Raw genomic sequence first — 24,933 nt, 5'->3', positions numbered from 1 at the left:
TTTCTCGATTTCATTTCCAATTTTTATTAAAATATTCCAAATTTTATTTTTAAAGAAAAATATGCGATTATTGCTATTGGTTCACCCTCTCGTTCGTGTCTCGGTACTTCGAGAATCGCAATTGCCCTTCGAGCAACAATCGCCTAACTTCTCAGTGAACCGCGAATCGCATAACGCGACAGTTGCGTTTAAACCGCGCTCCGTATTTCTTGTATTTTCTTATCGTCTAAAAGTACCTCGCGGTCGAAAAATTGTCGCGAATATATCTCGCGAGAAATCAAACGCGTGTGATAACGTGTTAAATATCGTGCGCGACAAAATAGACTACGGTAATTCCGTTATAAGTCTCCAAGATCCGTTCCCGTGCGTGTCCGAACCTGTTCGAGGCCATCGCGTATTTTACAAATCATTTTCCTGCTAAATGTTACATCGAAAGTGCGACGAGTACATGATCAGGTCATTATTTAGCGTTCAAAAGTATTGGAAACGATAGGGCAAAAAGCTTCTTAAAAAGTTTATAGCAAAAATGGTTACGGCAAGAAGCTTCTCGTAAAAATTACAGTGCGCGAAAAGTTCACCGTGCACTAACGCCCTCTCTGTATTGCCTTCGGATTGAGAAACACAATTAATGGAAGTACGAATGGTAACCGGAGGAATCACAGGTGGAAATAGAAGCTCATATCGTACGTATATGCATAATTATACAATTAATAAAATTAACAGCAAATTGTAAACCTTAAATATTTTTATCTTCTTATTGCTAAGTCAAGTATCATTTTTGAACAAAAAATTTGATTATATTATATAAAAATTAAATTAAATATATAAATAAATTATATATAAAATATATATAGAAATATATATATATATATATATTATATATATATTATATATATATATATATATATATATATATATATTAGATAAAAATTAGAAAAAAAATTAGACTATATAAGAATATAGAAAAAAATCTTGTAAAAAGAATGAATTAAAAATGGGCAATTTTTTTGCGAAATATCTATTAAATGAATAAAATTTTTATATTTTTTACGAGATTATATTCATATAGCATGCGAGAGATATTAATAATAAATTTAACAAAGTTCATGTGGTTGAAGAACAGGCGCGATAGTTCTTACGCATTGCATTTATTTCTCGTACAACTAATCACATTTATTACACCACAATACACGACGGTACACTTAATAATTTAATCGAGTCTAAGTGATAATCGTGGTACAGTAGCAATCGATTAATGCGGAGGTATAAATAGCATATTCTTATTGCGAAATGTCGCGTACAACTCTACGATATATATACTTGTCGTTCGTAAATTCCGAATAAAAGTCGCATTTTTGTATCAGCGACGAATTCTCAAGGAAACTCGTATGTAATACATTTTTAATCGTGACGAAGTTATTTTATTACATCGAATTACGTACAAGGGCGTGGATAAATTGCCCGTTAACATTATATCATGTCGTATCTGTGTACGACATGTCAGGGATTAAAATCTGTAGACAAGAGTCAGGGATTAAAATCAACAAATTATTAAAATCAATCCTTCTAAAATTGAGCAATCTTAGAATGATAACAATCTTTATCTTTTTTCTATTTTCAATCATAATGCCATTGACAACTAACGATATATCATATATGCATATTTCATCAATGAAATATGTTACGAAGAAAAGATTATATTTTATTTGTTTACATTTTATTGTTAAACTTTTTTATCTTTCGGAAACGACTACAGATTAGTGGAATTATTTGAAATTTCAAATATAAAAATCCCAATAAAACTAAACAATTTTTAAATTGAAATTTTTGTTGAAAATATGTAATATTTGCTCTTTTTAGCTCGTTCATAATAATTCATATTCACAATCGATGTTGTTTTTCGTTATTTATGTAGCAAATTTGCATATTCCGATCTACTATTTTGAATTATTTTGATTTAATCAGTTCTTTTTAATCCCCGACTGTATGTGTTACTTGCAGATAGATGATATATGTATATAGTCTTTTAATCTTAATTTCTAAAGCTATCTTAAGTTGGTACATTTTATACATGTAATTATAGCGTAGATAACGGAGACGACGGATCCCAAATGTTATAAATTGAAGGCGATTAATAACACGATTAATATTGAAAAACTGAATTATAGATAAATTATAATTTTATTTAAGAAAAATTGAAAAATATTAAAATTCTGCATATAATGTACGTAAATCGATTACAAAATTTGAGAATAAAATTTTTAATAATATTAGATCAATTATTAATAATATTAGAATATAAATAATATGATTTTATGTATAATATATATTTGAAGAAATGAAAAATAAACACAGCAAATGGCGAAGAGAGAAATATTTAATTGAAATTATATAATGGAAGAAATTGTATTAAACATTAAAATAATTTTTATTATATATTATTATACTAAATATACTTTTTTAAGAGAAATCTTCTAAAGTTATTACATAGCTTGTAAAATAAAATTAATTGTAATGAATTTCTATTATTTTTTCTTTGGTCTTATATATTAAATAATTTATATATATTTTTGTCAGTTTAGATTATTAATATCTTTTGATACTTGTCAATCAAGAAATATCTTAATATTGTTATATTGATATAATATTGAAAAAATCTTGTTTTTTTTTTTTAATTATTAACTTATTTTGACAAATGAGTTAATAATTAATCTCAAGTTTGCGATGAAAAATCTCGACGCGCGACAATAGAAAACAAAAGCAAATTTAATTGCTATAATCTTTGATTTTAGGATGTACCATCTTGCAACATGAAGATTGATGGATCGAGATCGATCGTCTCCGTGGTATTATAGGCTCGCGGTCGCAACGACGTGAACGTTTCGTCCTCCATCTGTGATGTTATCGATTGCCCGTCAGAATCGTTTTTATTTCCGACGTCACGTTCAGCCATCGTTAAAATCGTAAGTACATACATACATTGTCAACTACGGCACACACGAAAGAGCGTACGACTGTTTTTCTCCTCGTTCAAAAACGAGAGCGATCGCGTCTGATTTATACTTCCTGTGAGATCCTATTCCGGAAAACCACTCGCATACGATTAGCGCGACTGTAATTGAAACACATGATTTAATGTTTGTGATATAATATTTATCGATATGTATTTAAATCTGTCAATACCAAAAGCACGCATCCAAATATCATAAATGCATTTTCTCCGAGCGAATTTTATTTTTTAATATTGCAATAAAGTATTGTTTTCTGTATAATCTCTTTCGTCTAATTATAAGTGTATAATAAATTGCAGTATTCAAAATTAAAATAAACTTTTCTACAAATATACATATGTATATAATATTTTTCATATATCTTTACATATTTTTTCGATTATAAATTTTCTAATTGATTCTGAGTTTTCTTTAAAAGAGATAAGTATATATTTTTAATTGTTGATTAAAAAAGGAGAATTTAACGCGATTTATGTTGCATTGATTTAAACATATGTTTAGAATTATATTGAACGTAGACAAAAAATTCGATGATAATACGCATTTCGTTCGAAAAATAAATAGGTAATCGAATAATATCGATACTATCGTTGCGTTAATCTGATGCGAGCATTGATGATTGGTTCCTCTTGAACGCGACATGTGCACGGATCATTTTCCCCCTTGTTCCGATTTTTTGCGCTGTTTTTCGCTAAAAGGAACAGATCGTTTTAATCGATCGTTTAATGAAACGGAAGAGGGGAATGCATTCGGCACAATTTAGGAACTTGGCTCGAAACGCGATGCGTGAAGGATAATCTGCTTGATCATTATCGCAATCGTGCGTAATAGCGTGTTTACACTACGCAATTTTTTAGCGATATTTGCAATTTGTATATGTAATTTTTTTTGCATTTTTATTATATATTTTTTGCATTTTTATCGTAGCATTATAGTCGCTATAAATACAATATCATAGCACAAGAACCAAATGCAATCGTTTAATATTGTGCGTAGATGAAGAAATGATTTTATCTCGATATCGCCAAAAAATCGAGTAGTGTAGACGGAATCTCCATTCCTTTCGGAGGATCAAATTAATTTTATTTTTTCCTTTCTATCAAACCACACAAAGCACGTGGTAATAGATAAAACGTTTCTACAGATTATTTCATTATCTCTAAATAATACGTTTGTGCCGTTTGATCGTCGGATCTTCGCGAATTCTTTTTTATCGTACTGTCGCGAGAAGGACTTACAGCTTTGGAAGAATAGTCTTCGCGATAGTCTCCTCGCGTGCTGATGTGATATCAGGAATCCGGATAGAATCAGGCAGCGGGACGTAACAGGTGGGTTCTTTGCGGTCGCGGGTCGTCGATTACATCGAATAACACGCGATAATTTTCAAATAAACCAGTGTTTTTCACTGATCTCCATATTAATGACCTTTCTTCGACTATGATTTTTTATTCGGGCGTGTTTGTTCACTTATCGCCTCTCAATTATACCTCTAAAATTTTGTCTCATAGAGATCAGTGATGCTTTTGTATGCAATTTTTACGATCGATGATTAACTTGAACGCCGCCGTCGCCGTCACCGTCTGGAATCCGTGACGCAAACAATCCGGGAGAGTGTCACCATTGATCGATAAGCCCGCGACTCACATCGCGACACGTGTCAGTGCGTTTAGCCTCTACCGATCTCCTCTCTTTCTCTCTCTCTCTTTTTCTCTCTTTCTCTCTCTCTTTCTCTCTGTCTCTCTCTCTCTTTCTCACTACTACATAATATAATATACGAGCTAGAAAAGGATCTTAATAATTTATATAGAAAATGTACAAGAGAAAATCTACATTCAACGAACGCGATGTAATATTTCTATATGAATACGGTCGACGCGCGATGATCGAGCGAGAGCGAAGAATAAATAAATTAAAACAGAAGATGCGAGAGAGGGAAGGGAAGCCCGGGGACGAATATTGTGCCATTTACAATCGAGCCATCCGCCATCGTGTCGAAATGCGACACGCAATGCAACGCTTTTGTCCCCACACTTGTGTCCTCAATACTTGTTTCTATTTTTTTCTATCGAAACAAAAATCACAAACAAGACATTTATGTCTTGAGAATGTTATCTCAACGAATAGTCTTTTAATAAAAATGCTGATTCGTTCTGCTTGGTTGTCTTCTTATCTCGCTCATTTAATTAGACGTAATTTTGTCGTACACGCGATATTATTCTTGATCGGATGCAAGACGCGCGTATCCATCTCTAGGCAAATTCCATTCGTTCCAATTTTAGATGAGCGCATCTCGAGGAAGCGTTTATAAGCCGAGCAAAACGGATGCTGGTCGACAACTTGACTTAAATCCGCACTCCTCGGATTGCTAATAGCCTTAGAGCTAAATGTATTGTAAGCAATTTATCTCACCGAACGAACCAATGTCTCTGTGCGAGAAATACCGAGCGTCATGCTTTTACATGGGCACTCGAATGTATTTAACCGAATTAAAATTCGCACAGATTTCAACATCTCTAAAGGCATAAATTATATTTATACGAATGCTCTAGTACAATATCTTTCAACTCTTTTAAACATCATTAACATAAATTTGCAGAATAGAATAATAAACATTCACGCTTTTACATTAGTTTGTATAAATCTTAAACAATGTGTGCAAATTTGACGAAAAATGAAATAAAATAACAAAGAATTTCTTCTGTCTAAAGGTGATTTCTCTTTCGATTTAACGAGCATTTGCTTAGTAATCGATAGGACGAAATAGGAACATAGTCATTATTCTTATGTCGAGAAAACACTATTAAAGTTTCCGTCATAGAATATACAATATGTGTAGACTTATCGTGTTACTTTCTGTTCACGGGTTCTTTGAAAAATCTGGAATTGATTTTTCTCGATAAAGATCTGAAAGAAACTAGTAACTTTTAAGTTACTGATCTCTCGATATTTTTATCAAGAAAAATCAATTTTAGATTTTTCAAAGAATTCGCAAGTAGAAGGTGACATGAATGCAACAAGAATAAGTGACGTCTTTCGATATTTTCTTACTGAAAGAGTAATCGAAGAGATCTCTGAAAAGTAGTTTAAGTTTTGGACATTTTATACTTTGATAATGTTTAATATCGAATAATTAAAAATAATATTTTTTTGCAAGGTATTTAAAACAATAGCGTTTTGCAAATTTTAATATATAATACATCCATTTAATAGTAATATATAATGATTAAATATATATTTAATTTAATATAATATATATTTCATGTGTATATATCTTCTTATCTACTTGTTTCGCGTACGTTTTCGTTTCTCTTTTTGCTTCTCTCGAGACTTCATTGAATTCTCGCGTTGTTTCTCTCTCACGCCCACTTTCTCCGAGTGCACCGACTCTCAAGACAAGACAGCCGCGAATAAATCAGATTTGAAGTGGCTAAGACATGGTACATGTACGTACGCATTTTGCGCTTGTCTACTTGAGACCTAGCCTTTTAATTCTAACAACGATACGAGTATTCCAGTACTGGATATGGTTGAATCATGCTTTCGTAGCAGGTGGATCGCGATTTTCTCAACAGTGAAGTCTCGAAGAGCATATGTATTTTTATCTTATTCAAAATAATGTCGAAATATTGTTATAATATATAATTTCCATCTAATTTACATATAATCTTTTTTAAATAAAATTATTTTTAATATTTTACATATTTAATTCGTAATAATTTTCGTAGGAGAAAAATTAAATGATTAAATAAATTAAAAGTAATAAAATAAAATTTAGTTATAAGTTACGGAAGCTAATATTTACTTTTTTCCTTTTAAAGAAAAATCTTTTAAAGAATTCTTTTAAAGAAATAATTCAAAATTAAAAGATTAAAATAAATTGAGAAGAGTGCGAGAAAAAAGGAGGGCAAAAATCTTGTTTAAAAAAAATGTGTAAAGCTTTCATTTTTACAAAATACTTGGACGCAATTACAAATCTATTAACTTAATAAGAATGTAGAAAAAATAAAAACTTTAAATAAATTTTTCTCAAAAGGGAAAGAGTTTCGCTCATGCGTCCCTTTTTCAGTCATCGCCTCAATTTCTGCTCGTAAAGCAAAAATAAAAGGGGACGAATAAGATTAAAGATTGTGCATCAGCGATGCGTATGATTTCGGAAATTGATTTCGCTTTACCGAATCTATTAAGCTTTAATGACAGCACCTTCCATAATATAGATGCATTAACGCCCGGTTCATACATATCGCGCTCACGTTATATCACGTCCATTTTTTGTGTACAGCAAATTGATGTTGATGAATATGAATTATTATTGTGGAGAAGCGTTTTGAAAGAGCTTGATTATATATCATAATGATATTAATACCGCAAATTATATTGTATATCGTTGTGCGTACAATTAATTAAAACCATTAATTTCTATTGAGCACGATATTCTGACTGTGCTACTGACTGTGAGGACGCTTTTTGAGAGGAAAGTGAATATTTTTCACTTGAATGTGGTTTAAATGTTAGGTGTAAATGGTATAACAGAAACTATATAGACAACAACATATTCGGACGATTATTCGCCATTGAATACCGTGGACACCATACCGGCAGCGATTTGTGGTATTCCAGAGTAATTGAATCTGTCGCGTAAATTCAACCCGACATTCATCTCGCGACATTTCTCATGGACATGCGATTTATCGGGTGCGAACGGGCACGACGTCGAGGCCTCAAAGATTCATGCCGTTCAATAAATCGCTTGTCACGTAGAAATGTCGCGCAACAAATGTCAGAAGTGAATCGACATCGAGGAACACTCTTTCGTTCTGCACAAAGATATTAGATACTCGTTAGGAACGCGATTTGCAGTCTGAAAAAACTTGAACTGATTTGCATTTCATGCGAGCAAAGAGGTAAGCTCGGACTTTTGCTTAAAGTTTTTCATATCGAAACGAAAAAGAAAAGCCTAGACAAATATGTATTCGTTGAGAATAAATTTGTCAGTATTTATATTTTGAATAGTTGATTTTTTTGCGATTAACTTGGGGATTATCTACGTAATGGAATTGTCTTTGCGCAACAAATCCTCCGTATGCATCACGTGCATTGCTCGTGTCATTTCGCCTGGCGGACACTCCATTTGGAAATATCGCAGCTTCTCCTTTCGTCCTCCTCTTCCTCATATTTTGTCTTCGACGTACATACAGTAGTCGACGAATACCGCGCATAAAACAAAATCGGCACCCCGATACCGGTATTCGCGGTAAATAAAGATATGCAGGCTTCTACGAACACGGTTAGGAAAGGATCGACTTCTCTCTCTTTCTCTCTATCTTTCTCGCACACATACATACACCTTCGTACTCACTCTCGTTCTCTCATTCACTCTCTCTTTCTCCCTCTCTCTCTCTCTCTCTCTTTTTCTCTTTCTATCTCGCTTTCTATCTCTTCCTCTCTTTCCGCGACGTGCGAACACTTCAATGGCACGATCTCGCCCTTCGTTGGAAACGACGCATTCGGCGATGCCATTCGTCGCGCCACTCGATGACGATCGACCTCTGCGTCACCGTGAGTCCACCTTGGCCACCGCCGTCGTTCTCTTGGCCAAGGATCAAGTACGACCTGCAAACACACAGAACAGAGTCAACGTGAGCTCGAGTCGCGATCGCTAGCGTTCAGTTGCCAGCTGTCGCCGGCCGTTAATTTCGCGTTCGTTCAGAATCTGACAAGCAATTCACGATCGTTATAGAATATCGCATTTATCAGATTATCAGATGATTACATTATATTCGAAAAGCTTGACCGCTTGGCTTGATTTTCAGTTGAAGACGGATAAAAAAATCAAATGACACTAAAGATGTCCATAAGAGATATTTAAAGATGATTGGAAAAATTAAGTCATATTTTATATCATTATAATATCTTTGATATAAATGTATTGTTTAGGTAATGATAAGATTAACAATAAAAAGTGATTAAGTAAGATAAATAAGATTTATGATTAGCAGCAGAAAAAAGCAACAAATCCTATATCGAGAATTAGAATTTTTTTTAAATTGCATTATCTTTTTACAAGTAAAATTTTTTATTCATAGAAAAATTTTTCTAAAGAATTTTTTAAGAAATCGACCTTATTAATATTTCGACTATATTTAGATATAATAGATAATTTCTTATGTTTTTAGAAAAAAACATGAAAAATTTTGAATTAATTTTTATTAACTTAAAGACGAATGAATTTGTAAATAATATAAAGATATGCATAAAATATTTCAAGAAGAAAAATTCAAGAATAAAAATGAAGATATAATATCTTCGATTTTTTTTCAAGAGAGTACTTACTTATTAGGCTTGATTTTTGGGCATCTGCAAGCCAGATCAGCTGAATGAACATAAAGAGATACGTCACCACGTCGAATCCTTGAATTGGAATTTTTTTTGTAAATGAAATCGACGTTTAGAGTGAATCGGATCCAGGATGTGCCTGATACACTTGTGCCGCTCTGCGAGCCGTCGCTTTTCTTGTGTCTGTCCGTTATTCTGCCCAAAATAGCTACGATGAAAAAAAAAATATTGATAATTATTTCCACATTTTATCTTATAATAAATGAAGATATGTTATTGCACTGCAAAAGTATATTTTATAAAAAAGGGGGCGATTAAAGATCTTTTGATATAATGTTCTTAGACAGGAATTTTTATGCATTTTTATGCAATTAAAAAATGTTAATATTAATAATCCATAAATCTAATACATTTATTTTGTGTATATATTCATCCATACTATTTTGTGCATCAAATACAAACAATTAAAAGACAATTTCTTATATAATTTGAACGAGAAATTTTTTGAAACTTCGTTAAACAAAAAACTTTTCTTTGTCATTACATAAAATCTTAAGTGGATACAATTATGGAATCAATATTTTATGTTATAAATACGTAATCGATATTGAACTGTACACACATGTTCCTTATGTTCAAAGGACGCCCGAGTCCTTTCAATCGTTCGAGACTATAGAATCGAAGGGGGGACCGCGATCGAGTAAGATTTTTCTTTCTTTTTTTCCTGTTACGATCGTACCATCGATCCTGTCGTCCTCCCGACAGGGATACTATTAGCCTTTCGCCAAGGACTAGGGTCATGCCCCGGTGAAACGATTCAGCGTTGAGTTGCATTCGATCGAACCATTCATTACTCGACGTCGGCGTTACGAGTTTATACGTCCTGCTTGACCCTGGAGTTTGCTATTCGAATCATGGGGCCGCGTTATTCCTCACGTTGTACTCGGGAGATTTTTGATTCCTCGCGGGGTAGGATCAAGATAGCGGAATATATCTTTGTAACGGAAATACGCATTTTCTCCATGTAATTTTGTGATATATGATTTCTTAAATTGGTATTTGTCGATTTATTGCATCATTTATGATTCGAATTGTTCCCTTTTTTTATAAGAATGTAATTAATTGACAAGAAATAGAACACATAACGCGATTCTTTTAATTAAATATTGATGTAAAAAATTATATAATTTCATTGTATTATAATTTCAATTGCAATTTTGTTTTTATTTTCAAACTTAAAAATTTTCGAAATGTTGCTATTGTACATCTAAGAACAGATTTTCAGCGGATGAAATTTTAATTTCTTCAGCAAAGATTTTACATACAATATGTAGTACAATCACTTTTACTAATTGTGTCTTTGAAACGTAGTTGTTTTTGGAAAAATAATTATTTTTTTAATTATTATTTAATTATTTTCGTTCTCTTTCTCTTCATCTCTTTTTCATTCTCTCATTTTTATCAAATTATTGTGTGAGATCGTGCTATGTTACGGTTTTCTTTTTGCCTGACTACAAATACCGAGACATTTGTGTGTGTTTTTGGAGTAGCACTTTCTTTATATTCAAACCCCTTCACGTATTCGAAATTCGCGGTGACGAAAAAATACTGGAAGCACGCGTCGAGGATAGCGTTGTCGTTCTCAATCGGTTTCGCGATGCGGCTGCAGGACGCGTAGTCGTTTCAGCTACGCTATTCTAAGTCAGAGACAGCTAAGTGCAGACCTGTTGAAGATTTATCTGCGCTGAATCAAACGAGCGGACAGAACAGGAGACAGGAGGTCGAAGCTGCCGCCCGGCCAAACCCGTGCCGGACCACGACTCAAAGGCATACCATTCTATTATTGAAAGCACCCGGCACCATTAAAACGCGAGTCTTTCATTTTTGAACGAACCGTTATACGCAGCACCGCGTAGAGAATTAAAGTAAAGAAGAGAGAATTATACGCAAACAACCCTATCTTCTCCCTTGTTTTCTTCCACAGACCTAGTAACTTCTCGAGTTAAATATTAAAAAGTGGTAGATAAAGAAATGATTTTTGAATTTTTATCAATAAATAAATGACAATTTATAATAGCGTCATTTAATTTATGTTTATTATACAAACTCTAGAGAAATAAATGTAAAAAATTGATTATAATTATTGCAAAAAATATGAAAATTTCAAGACTAAAGAGAGGAAGAGAAACCTTCGTAATTGTTACTGTCTCCTTGTTTCTTTCTGTTCGTATCCTTTTCTGAGTGTATGTTTATATTCGACTTTTTCGAAGACTTTTGAGAGAACGTTACTCTGATATAAATCGTTATTTCATATACATTCTCCTTTCCTGCTGTCAGGGTTGGTACACATTCCTGATAAAAGCCGAAACAATTCCGGTGGCTGTACTGCTAATATTTTTCCACAGTTAGAACCAGAGAATCGATATCTATATCATCACTCTTTATCATCAAATGATTCTTCTCTATTATTCAAATTATTCTTTTCTTCTTCTTTATCATTCAAATGATTTTTGTTTAGTTCGCCGAAATATAATGATTTTGGACTGTTATCGTTCTATTTCAAACAATGAAATGTCCAGTATAGAAATATAAAAAATTAATTCTTTATTACATATATATACATTCAAAAAACTTAAGTCTTTTATCTTATAGAGATAATGAATTATTTTATTTTTAAAACTTTTTGTAGCAGTTGTATGTACTGGTTGGTACATACAATGACAGTTAATTATAGGACTCTGAGAAATTCTCATCGCAAAGAGATTTGCATGCAATGTTTGGGTTTCTACGAGTTCCATTATATCAGAGACGAGAGCGCAATTAATACACCGTTCTCTGTCTACGACATTGTTTGGTTTGGAGACACACACACTTACCATAGTCTCTTTTGCAGTACTTGTTGAGATTGAGCCTCTTCGTGCTGGCGCGGCACTTTCCACACTGATCTGCAACAAAACGAAGTACAAGACAAATTACATCGCTTTCAGTGACTTAATCAATTTATGGCGGGTTAAACCGCGGTAGTTAATTCCCTTGGGCAGACATTGGCGAACGGAGGAAACGCGTAGTTAGCAAAGTGTTCTTTAAATTGCGCGCAGAATACAATTCGGTTGAGTCAAGCAATTGTTGTAATTGATCTTCGTGCAAAGGTTATCAAAATGATAAACCGTCCACTGTTATAGTAATCATCGCAATGTATCAAACTAAAAATACATATTTTATTAGACGCAATCAATATGCAATAAATAAACAATTATTATTTGTCCGAGAATAACCAAGATTATTACTGTCATATATTTACTATAAATAGAAATAATTGAGACTAAAATATCAGAACAATCATTCGATTATCTATTATTTTATCATATTATATATTAAATGATATGGCAAAATAAAAATAGCTTTAACTGATTAAGTTAAACTCTATTAAAATGGTATTTACGTCTGCATTTATGAGAGATTCATCTCTTTATTAAAGTTTTTGAGAACAATCATTAATCGTTCTACATCTCTCTTGAGATACTCTTGCGCGATTCAACCCTCAGAATTGGAGATACAGCAAGACCACAAGATACTTTGTAAAGTAAGGGATTAAAGGGATCGACTAGCTGGGTTTCTCCGGCTAGCCGCAATCTGCAATGGTCTTCAAACAATTCAATGTTCAAACAAAATAGTCTGCAAACTCTTTGTCTGTTATATATGCATAGGAAGATAAATAATAAGATTTCAGACTTTCGATATTGTATGTATATGTTCTTAAAATAATCTGTCAGTCACGAAATACATAAAAATGTTCAATATTTTCGATTATTAAATATTTTTTGCGCGAGAATCCCAGAGATTTTAGACAATAAAATCATATATATGTGTATCCTTAATTTAATTTTAAATAAATTAAAAAAATTTAAATTTTAAAAATGTAAGAATACAAAAATAAATGTAAAAATAAAAGAATAATTGCAATGAGACTTAATGTTGAAAACTGAAAAATTAAAAGAGAGAGAGAAAGTAAAAAAAGAGATCTTCCTACGGTATTTTTGCTAAGAAAAAAATTAGTCAAATATTTCACACAGATGGAAGATAATTTGCTAACTTTGGAGCAGTCTATGTGTATACAAGCGACTAGTAGCGTACAGACAAGGTTTGAATGTTAAAGACGAGATGCTAGTATCGTGACGTCACACGTGAGGAGCCTTCGACCTCGTGGTTGCGTATACATTGCAGGCACTTGGGTTACTTCAGTTCGTCTCGTCGCGTCTCGCACTTGACACGGCCCATTATCATCCACCGGCGTATATCTATCCATCTATTATCTAGCTGCGCGGGTATCCATCCATTATATCCCGTACGGTCATCGTGTCCCCGCATCTCCGCGTCTCGCAGCTGTTCAATTAATTCTCCGAGAGTAATGTGTTATAGTCTCGACTGACGGAGACCAAGAGAGGTGAGAGCCAACCGTGACTAGAATGAGACGAACTATGCAACATTTGCTTTAAAGAAGATTTGCAGAAAAAAATTTATCTTTCTTCGATTATCTTTCGAAAAAAATAACAGATAATTGAAAAAAGCTTAGAAAAATAGAGCAACTCCAAAAACTGAACCAATAAAAACAAATCTTTCTGTATCTCATAAATTAATACAAGTATAATTTATACTAAAGTAGTATGATAATGATGAATATACAATATTTTGCATATGTTATGCGTTATTTCAATTATTTGCTGAGCGTTTTTCTTTTGTGTACACACACATACGTTCCTATATTATAATATTTTATTTATTACTATATTTACTTATTACATTTTGTCAAAACAAAAATTACTGTAATAAAAGATTCGATTATATTCTGTTTAGAATAATTGAATAATTACTTTGAAATAATTGAAATATTACTAATATAAGACAAAATGTTAAATATTGATGTATATTTTTAATTTCGTCAATTTTAATGATATATTATACGTGAAAAATGAGAATAAAGGCAAATATTTAAACTTTCTGAAAACTGTATGAGTCTCGGGAAAAAACCGTATCTATTTTAGGTTTGATTTAATTCTCTGTTCGATATATTATTTCACTTTCCTCTAATTTAAATTAAACTGAGGACTGATCGGTCCAAAGAGTATGAATAGGCAAATTGCGAATCGAGAAACGTGACGCACCCAATGATGGACATATGGAGCTAACTACTGAATTAGCGTGAACGACCCACCTGGTGCTGGCTGGCTGCCTCGCAATACCACATTGACCTTCACTCGTTCGTACGCTGCGACATTCGTCGGATTGCGCACGTATCGGGGATTGAAAGAGCATGATTGATCGGCTGACCGGCAGCACAATCGAGAATTGCCCGCGAGATCGGTCGATTGCTCGACACGTTGATTTATCGCTAGCGACATGGTTAGATTTCATAACCGGGACAGTAGCTGCGAGAGAGTTTTCTAGTGTCGGATCTAAATTTGTCATAGGAAAAAAGAGCCCTACATAAGCTTTATAACATTAGTTTTATATGACTGAGATGCTTTCTTTTTATCAAATGATAATAAATTTTTCAAGTATTTAAGAAACGAAAAAAATTATATTTTTATTGATTATTTGCCACTTAAAATGTAATAATTTATTAATGATTAATAATGAGAGAGAGATTTATATAAAAAATTGTCGTCAATTTATATAATAATGTCTGACAGTAAGAATCTTTGAAATAATCTTTGTATTTAAAGAGTGAGACGTTACGAAAAGATTGTAAAAGAAGTTATTAGCAGTAAAATCGACAACTGAAGATTGTTGCACATAAATTGACGTACACAAAACATATATGCCGTTTAAACGATTGGATCAGATGACAAAGTGCGTAATATAAATTATCAAATTATATTTATATTATGTTTTCACATTTACACAAATTTTTGTATAAATTTTCAGGATATTTACATTAATGCGCATTGTATATTCCACAAAATTCGTTATTATATTTATTTACGCATTGCGAATCGTGTCGATATGTAGTAATAAACCGCATAGAGCAGGAAGTTGACGCGAGAAACGTGTGTGTATCAAATATTTAAATCCGCCGAATAACTGCATCGAAAAATATTTATTTTCCGATGCAAGAGAGAGAAAAAGAGAGAGCAACCGGTTTTATTTCGCATGCGTGTGCAACGCTGGTATTTTATGATTTCGAATATCGCGCATCCGATTCACGAGAATAAACGGTGGACGGTAAAAAAAAAGAATTATGGGGAATAAAGAACCTTCCTCAGGTCAAATGATAAAATGTGCGAGCAAGTACCGAGACACGAGTCGTGAAGGACGGTGAATCTCCTTTAAGTTTGTAGATATATTAAGGTAGATGACCGCTCATTAGTAAATAACCAATATAATTTTTTTCACTTCTTTATCTAATTTTATTTTATTTTATCGAAAGTTTTTTATGGAACGAAACATTTTTGTATTTTTTTTTACGCAATCTGCAACTACAAATTTACTTTAATATCTCTCTCTTTTCATATATATTTTCTTATCTAATTATTCTAAAAGTGTTGAATCTTTTGCAGGCTTCTTCTGATAAGACGAGATCTTGAATTTACAATTTATTTCATTCGGAACTATGTAAATAATAAAAAGTTGTCTTTTTTATTTTATATACGAGTTATACAACTTGTGCGACTAAATTTATATATGTATATTTCTCTCCATATATATTTTCTTATCTAATTTATCCTGAAAATGCTGAATCCTTGGTAAGCTTCTGCTGATATAAAATGAGATCTTGAATTTATATCTTTCTATTTCCCAAGTAAAGGTTTGTGCTACGCTGCATACGCGTGCGTATTTATGATTCGCACACTATCCTGATTGCGTGCGAAAGTGGTTCACGTCGATCCCATAATTATGGCTAGTTAGATATATCCGGGAAAATTAATCCTTTTCTCGTGGCCGATGCTTATTTTAACACTCAATGGTTAGAGATTTAGCGGTTATGCGCTGTCGAAGTAAGCAAGATACGCAAGCCTCCTTATTTATCTCGTTCTTACCTGATAATTCTACCTCTACCAATCCCTGTCTTCCGGTTGCTTGGTACTTTATTCTAATTATTAATGGCGCTATCTTTCTTCCCTATGAAAAATACATTGAATACATTCGCATGAATAAAAAAAAAGAGAAAAAGAGAGATTTTTTATCGCACGCGATTATATTAAGTGCGAAAACGCGAGCAAGAATGTATATGTGAAATTAATTCGCTCGCGGCTATTCATTTGCACTGGGATCTATTTGAGATTTAATATTCGGAAAAATGGAAATACAATTTTAACTCATCGTTGTTACATATTAAAGCTGTATACAGTTAAAAGAGAATAATTATATAAAATCCTTGTGGTATTGGGAGTGTGTAAAGTGATTTCATACTCTTTTGTGTAAAATTATATTGAAAGTGGAAATAAAGTCAATTGTAAAAAATTTAATATTCTGTTATTGAAATCTAATTGGCAAAAATCTATAACTTTCAACATTAAATATCTTTGTTTAAAGAAATTACTTTTATTATCATTTTTATCAAAAAAGTTGAGTTTCAAATTTATCGAATTATATTTTTAAATAATAATTAACTACCGGATATTTATCGAAAAATGCAGATGAAAATTTCATGCAGTAAATACGAACATGGTTGATTTTTCATTTCAAACCAGCATTGCTAGTGAGATATAGTTGGTTATACTTTTTCCTGCTTTTTATATCAAAAAATATTGTATGATTTATTTTTTTTAAAGTCCTGGAAAATATATGCTTTTAATTCATATTCTTCTGAGATTATCAGCACTTTTTAAATTTTAACAATTTGTTTTGTAAAATGTGAGAGGAAAAACACAGAATTTTAAATATAGTAAATTTCAATGCATGAAAAAAATAACAGCGAGTTCTTGATTATATATTCAGCAATATGTAAACGTGGAATTGAGAACAATTAAGAACATAATTATTCCGTTACACATTCGCGAACAATTTATAAATAGCTTTGTGTCCGATGTGTTGTTTCGAATTAATGATGTCCGCAATATCGAGCGTGAGAGTAATAAACGTATGCACATGTAAAAAACCTCGCTAATGCACCGGTAAATAATCGCACAAACGAATTTATATAAAGAGAAAGAGAAATAAAATCCGTCGTAATTTTTGAAGAGAGAATATAATGAAATAAAATATACAAAAAAAAAAACGAATAAAAAAATAAAATGTTTGATATCTCAACATCATTTCCTAAACAAAAAACTGACTTTGAATTGATCGGGGAATATCCTTGCGCTTCTCTCTCTTGAGCCCCCTTTTTTCAAATATCCCTCGTATTCCTTTTCTTCCTTCGTTTTTTTTTACTTATATTTTAGCGTATATATGTAGAGACACGCTTCCGGCACAACGTGTGGGATTGCGCGTACACGTACGGCACGAGCGCTAATACGCGCCATTCACAAGCGTCCTTTAGACGAATCTGCCATTCATCCTAGTCCCATTCATCGGCCGACCATCCCCAAGCGAACGATGCGGCGCGGCGGTCGGAAGTCGCGTGATTTAGACACCGACATATTCGCGTATAATCCGCTTATATTCCATCGATGGGCAACGTTAATGTGAAGCGTCTGATCGGGACTTCCTTTGTCATTGTCAATTTGTAGCCGCATGCGACACGAAGATGTTTATTAACGACATTAAAGGGATATTTTTCTGGGATTTGCAATTATACAAAAAAGATAAAATCTGCAAAAAGCAGACGAATATTTTTAATAGCTGGATAATGTGTGTGACTAATAAAATTATTTAGATTAGTTTTATGAATGTAGTTTTTTGTATAAAATAATTTTGTATAATTTTGTATAAAATAATTTTAATATCGAATAATTTTGAAGATAACTCGATTGATATAAACGATCTTCAGCGATTTTATTAGGTATTACATTTTTTTAATTATTTACAGCATTCAATAACTTAGCAATGTCCACGCGATGTTAATTTGAGAGACTGACATCTCGGTATCCGACTCGGATAAATTCTGGAAGTTATTTTAACCTTGACTATGCACGCATATTTTTAGTCATCCATATTCTCGGTACATTAATCGTTACTGAGAATGGTTACGCAAAGTGACGGAATTTTATGGCACTTGTTTTTATTGAGCTGACCTAATACTATTTCCGTTTTACGGAATCCATATTGCTGTCAGTACGTGTCTATTAAACGCGACATAAAAATGTAGAAGAAACATTAGATATTTATTCAAATTTATTCAAAATTAATGATTTATCTTGTTCGCAAAAATGAGAAAACTCACATTATAACAAAATCTCATGTATATATTAGAATATATTTATAAATATAAAAATTACATAAAATATTTTCTTATTTCTCATTATAATTGCGTTTTGTTTACGTCCAAAATTATAAATAAATTTATTTACATTTATTGTTCCTTAAGAAACTTGCGTGTAAAATTAGTCCCCAAGCTTTTACTCTCCAAAAAAGAAAAACATTGTGAATTTAAATCTTTTCTATCCCAAAAGGAAAGTTCAAGAGAAAGAGAGTGCATCTCTTTACTGCGATTTAACTTTATGACGTCCATGTTGTACGAATTTTTTTTTAGGCGACTCCGTTTCTAACAGCGGACGTAGATTAATCTTCCGCAACGCGGCGGTGTTTTCCTTGGCAGAGAGACCGCGTCGCGCGCAAGAACGTGCCCGAGGTTTAGGATGAATTTCATAAATTCCCGCAGTACTTTTAAAGATGCCAACAAAAACATTAATATCAACGCGCGACACTCTCTCCGCATATAACACATATACATAAGAATGAATTTAAAAAATCTGAATTTTAAAAATTTGTCTATAATATAAACGAGACATTCAACACAAAACCAGTTGTGAAGAGGATTTGTATAACAATCTTATGAGAGATAATAAAATTTTTGAAATGTATAAGAGCAATTTAATATTATATAATCAAATTTTTTATTTTTAAAAAATGAAAGAAAATTGGGCTTGAGCAAAGTAAATCATGTTTCCATTTCCCTCGCAATAATAAAAGATTGTTTAGCTCGCGTGTTATTTTACGTTACATATATGATATACATGCAAGGTAAATTTACATATATATGTCCAAAAGGACATATATGTAAATTTACACTTGCGTGTACATCATATATACATATGGTCTTCCTGTATTTCACGCTCAGTCTGGCCAAATATGTGTAAACGTCTGAAAATATTTGCGAGATATATGTGTGTTATATGTGTGGTGGTGTTCATCAACTAAATCTAGAGTTCGCGAGGAAAGATTCCCTGGAAGCTACCAGAATAAGAAAAGAAATCTGAGGTTGGGAAAGAGACCGGCCTGATCCACGCGAGAGGCAACCAGTATATTTTCTCGCTCATCTCATTCAGGTATTCGCGGAATAACGAGATTATATTGCGGCAGAGATCTCGTCTAAAGTAAACTGCAAGTCGCTGCTACGAGAATTGGGAGACATGCGTGTGCAATGTTCCTCATTTGTGGAATATATTAATGTCTCTGTTCAAGGCTAGAGAGAAAAGGATATCTGCGAAAAACCAGAATTAAACTAGGAAAAAGCGCGCAATGGCCGTATACGATGGAGGTATTTTATAATTTAACTAATCTTTGATAAAGCCCTCGGCTGTACAAGCTTACTGTATAAGCTCCCGTTTTTCAAAAGAAAAATCCAAATGTGTTTCCCGAGATATTTTTTTATTTTTAAAATCAAATATCAGGATACTTTTCACAGTAAAATTAAAACGTGCAGACAGGATATATAATACTTTTAAAAACTATCCAGGATCTTTGAGCTTTTCTCATAAATCCGACATCGCCTTCCGTCCGCAGGAAGTAGAACAGGAGATTGCTTCGAAATCAATTTACCTTGACGTAATTCATCTCCGTGGTCCGTTTGAGAGGGTCAGAAGCATCCCTTGTCTCGAAACTAAAGACTATCAACTATCGTGCTTGATAACGTTTAATAAAATGAACGTGTATTGGAATTAACAATTTCGAGAGAAGCTCGAATCGAGATGCATTTGAATTCCAAATGAAATTATGGAAATTAGCATGAGAGCTAAATATAAAGTGAAAAATTTAAAAAGAGCAATTTCTCTTCGTATGCATATCAGGTATTGTTCAATTATTACATAATTATTGCAAATAATAAAAATAAGTTTTTATTGCATCTAGGCCGATTTATATTATACGAAGTACGTGAATTTTGTGCGCGAAAACGCTGTGGGATGTGCACGCATTAATCGGAGGAAAGATACGTTTGGGATTGAAAATATGAACGAAGGGATAACATCGCTAGATTATATCGCAGCATCGAATTTTCCGCGAAACAAACGAGTCGCGCGAGAGAAATCAAATATTACTTTTCTGGATACATTGTTGAACTGAATCACGCTTGCATATGTTGCGCCGCACGTAGTGCCACCACGGAAAATCCAATTTTCATGGGAACGAAATGAACCTTTATCGAATATCGTGGTCACGCGTAGAAATGGGCGATGCGGCTCGCCGTTCGACATTTCCAATGGAATTTCTGACGTATTCTAACGTATTTCCGCTTCCACGCATTCGCAATGTTACGATATAATTACACGACCCTCGTGGGTACGAAAACACGCGGTCGATCTAATATATATAAACGCGAAATCTATGCTTATGTAGGTAAGTATATTAAGATATGGCGCGTATATCGTACGTGAATGGAAGGTGCTATTGTATAATATCATAAGCTTATAGAATAGAATATGTAATACTTAAGCGTATTGTGAGCCGAGAAACGGTAAATTAATGAATGTTGCGCAAATTTATGTTTGTAAATTTAGTTAATTCTCGCTTTTCTCGTCCCTTCTCGCTTCTCCTTCGTCATACATATTCCTGCTGCATTAGTTGTTTTCTTGGATAATAGCTTGGGTAATGGATCACATGCAAAATCTCTCTCCGTGTGACTTTATCTTTCCTAGTAAAATATTCCGAATTCATTAAAAATTTTTTATACGAAATTCTCGCGTGTATATCAAGTAATATCATGTTGATATCACGCGCTTCGCGCGCAATTAATAGATCACGACAGTATCTAAAAATATTATAATAAATATTATTCTCTGAATCTGTTGAATTTTTTAAATACAATCACGTTTTTGCACAATCACGTTTGTGATAGTAGACATCGCGGAATTTCTATAATTTATTCTGTATCAGGCGATCGCATAGAAATGTAGGAGAAATCACATCATGTAATAGAAATATAATAAAAAGCATGGAGAATATATAACATGTATTTTTTAAATTCTTTTCTCGTTTTTGATGTAATTATAATTAAAAAATAATTAGAAACACTTTGACACTTTCCCCCTCTCTCTAGTATTAATATTTGCAGAATTATTATTAAAAGTGATATAATATAGCAAATGACAATCGTTCGAAATACAAGAACAATATTATGATTATTGCACTTATATTTTTTTCTCTATGACACGTCAATCAGTCATCCGTCCGTCTGTCAGCGGTGGCATTGATGCAGGATAACGACGGTTATCCGGAGCATGACATCGAATTTACTTTGTCCGATTCGGATATTCGATGCATCGCGTAGAGAAGAACGGCAAGAACAATCGCGTCCGAGTCGATTTTGAGGTCCACGTTTTGGCGGATCGATGCGACCACTCGATCGGAAAGCTCGACCTTACGGCACGATCGCGACTGATTCGGCAAAACCATTGGCACGGATTAGCGCGGGTTAATCAAACACAAAGGACGTTCCGTTCGTCGGGAATTAAACGGATTATGATCTCTGTTGGTCGTCATCGTGATCGATCCGCGATCCGTTTCGTTTGTCATGTCGTTGCGTGTATTGTCGTTACGATCCATCCGGTTTCCGAATGCTTTCGTGCCGCTTCCGCGCATCCGTAATGCGGTTCGATGGCTCGATACATCCAGCCGGCGAGGAAATCCCCGCGAGCAAACTGACTAAACTGCGCGCAAACTTTACTGCCAAGATTTTCCGCCGGCTTATAACGGGCTTTAGTGTTGCATTCTGAAATGGGAAGTCCGGCTCTATTCGTGCGTCCCGTGAGTTCTCAAGCGAATCGTGATTCGGGATCTAAACTAGAAGCAAATGATGTCATCTCGGATCGCTAATTACGCCGTCTCTTTTTGGCACTTGCCATTTGCGTATTCATTTTGTAGGATCAATCTGCAAAAAGTAACCTTGTTCTTCTTTCATTTTTTAAAGTCTCGGTTTATAATCGTAATTAAAATATTAAATTCGTAGCATATTTTAGAGTTATATTTTTATCCATATTAAAGAATTATATACGATAATAATATTAAATGATTATATTAAATTAATATTCATATAAACTATCATTCTATTGATAAAACAAAATTTTTAATACTTTTATTTGTTTAACATTTATAATGTACTATTTTTAATGCGCTTTAATTGCTTTAATATGTAGATCAATTTTTTTTTTACGAATTCGATGCAATAAAATTAATATTAGAAGAACAGGTGTACAAAAAAATTAAGAAGCAGATGAAAAAGTAAACAAAGAAATGTATCTATTTCTATTTTAACGGCAATTGAGCGGTTTCAGTTCTATCCACTATCCAACTACCGCAATTACTCTCGCGGTTATCTCCATGTTCCGTATCGTGTCCGGACTTCGTAATTCGGTCGAGCGACGCGATGGCTTTGTGATCAATAACGTACATACACAAGTTCTCACAAATTGTCTGACGTTCTATTGTTTCGCGAAGTTCACCGGCGATTCGACAAACGATAAATTGCTTATAGGCTATATTGTCACACATCACGTTTGACAATGATATACATAGTCGTGCTACGTCTGAATAAAAGAAAAAACAGTACTCGAGTCACACGTAAAGATCGATATTTTCCAATTAATCCGTATCATTTATTAGATGCAGAGTCGCAAAATTAGTTTCTGCCTGCAACAGTAATTCTCTCTCTTTCAATCCGTTGCTGCAAAGTAGCGGATAATGAAAGCGATAAATTCGTATGGTAGCGATAAAAACAATATTCGCGAATCGAGTTTCGCGTACAATACGTTGCGGAAATCGCGCGCTTCCCGGTTGTAAAGCTGTAAAAAGTGAAGGGAGAAGATTGGGAGCTACGCCAAACAAAAATCCACTCCATTCTGCTTCGCGTTCAACCGACTCGAATTTTCTCTCTCTCTCCTTCGCCTTCGCTTCTTCGATAAATCTCTCCGTCAATCTGTCTCGCTTCGATCGCGCCCGGAATTTCGGAAATTCCGTTCGGTAGCTTCGGCGAACGTGACCGTTGTGCCGTTGCGCGCGCGGAATTTTCGATATTTTTATTCGATAACGCGCCCGCCGGCGACCCGTCGCGGGGTATCTCGATTGAATTTCAAACGAAATTCAAATTACGTTTAATTTGGTTAACTACCAGTGGAGGAAAGAGAGAGAGAGAGAGAGAGAGAGAGAGAGAGAGAGAGGGAAAGAGAGAAAGAACAGATCGAGACAGCTCGCGTGCGGTTCCGGGCCGATTCCGAGGACGGGAATGCGTTATACGGATTCTATTATCGATCAGCACAGCACACGCTGTTTATTAAAACGGCACGACATTACAAACAGAGCATCGTCCGTTTCGCTCGATCAACAATCGTGTCTCGCCATGTTGCTGCAAATAAAAATATCGTCTACGTCGAATTTGTTGCGAAGAGAGTTACAGGTGGTAACAACTATTTGACATTTCTGTCGAAATCTATCGTTAAAATAAAATTCTCCACTTTCGGGATATTTTATATCTTCGGGATATCTTTCTTCGGAAATGTGTATCTCATTTATTATATATCTTATAATTTATTACAGGAATAAGAGTATTATTATTTAAAATGTTATAAAAATTTTATTGGATAAATTTTTGATTTTTAATTCCAATTTTAAAAATCTTGATAATAACAATATAAAATATGTACTGCTAGAATACTATTAGATAAAAAATTTATAAATTATTCTTCTGATTGCGTTCAGGAAACAATTAATAATAAAAATATGAAAAATATATATTATCTCGTATGATATCTGCCTAATATAATACGAAATAAAAGCAAGCGCTATATAAATATATCGTATATACACGTTTCAATTTTAATTCTCTCCTAAAAACTTGTAGCGCTTTAATTTCCCGATGATACAAATTCTGCGTTTGCGGTCCACGCGATTCTTAAAATTATTTATCTCTTCGATATTCGATTATGCGTTATCGGCAGCCGCCAGAAGCGCCGATTGGAAGTGGAATCGCCAAGCGCGGTGAGTACTTGTCGTTGTCGAAATGAAACGGGATAAAAGTCGAAAGGGTGGATCGGTGTGCGAACCGTTTATTGCCTCGGTACCCGGGGTGCCCGGAAACGAGTGCCGGGGTGCCGTCGGGGTTCATCGCGTAACCGAGATAAAAACGTAAACGGCGGACGAGTCGATCGCGCATCGACGTTCCCGGCCGGCGGCGCACGAAGAATGAATATTTAACGATGTTTGCGGGAATTGTATA

The 24,933-nt window shown here is 33.7% G+C and overlaps 1 protein-coding gene across 1 annotated transcript in view; it reads right to left on the bottom strand.

Annotated features, from left to right (window-relative positions):
- Positions 1-6,908: 6,908 nt before the first annotated feature.
- The window catches only part of LOC105249785 (netrin-1), a 175,717-nt gene continuing 157,692 nt past the window's right edge, over positions 6,909-24,933 (bottom strand). The window contains exons 5-7 of the mRNA XM_011255518.3: positions 12,221-12,289; positions 9,342-9,552; positions 6,909-8,621 (exon numbers count right to left, since the gene is read on the bottom strand). Coding sequence (XP_011253820.2) covers positions 8,477-8,621; positions 9,342-9,552; positions 12,221-12,289 — 425 coding nt within the window. The 3' untranslated portion in view covers positions 6,909-8,476. The remainder of the gene's footprint in view (positions 8,622-9,341; positions 9,553-12,220; positions 12,290-24,933) is intronic.

This window comes from Camponotus floridanus, unplaced genomic scaffold (genome assembly GCF_003227725.1).
Source record: "Camponotus floridanus strain SB8 unplaced genomic scaffold, Cflo_v7.5 scaffold25, whole genome shotgun sequence".
Classification (NCBI taxonomy): Eukaryota; Metazoa; Arthropoda; class Insecta; order Hymenoptera; family Formicidae; genus Camponotus; species Camponotus floridanus.
Note: the sequence above shows the minus strand (reverse complement) of the source record. Positions and strands in the feature narration are given on the sequence as shown.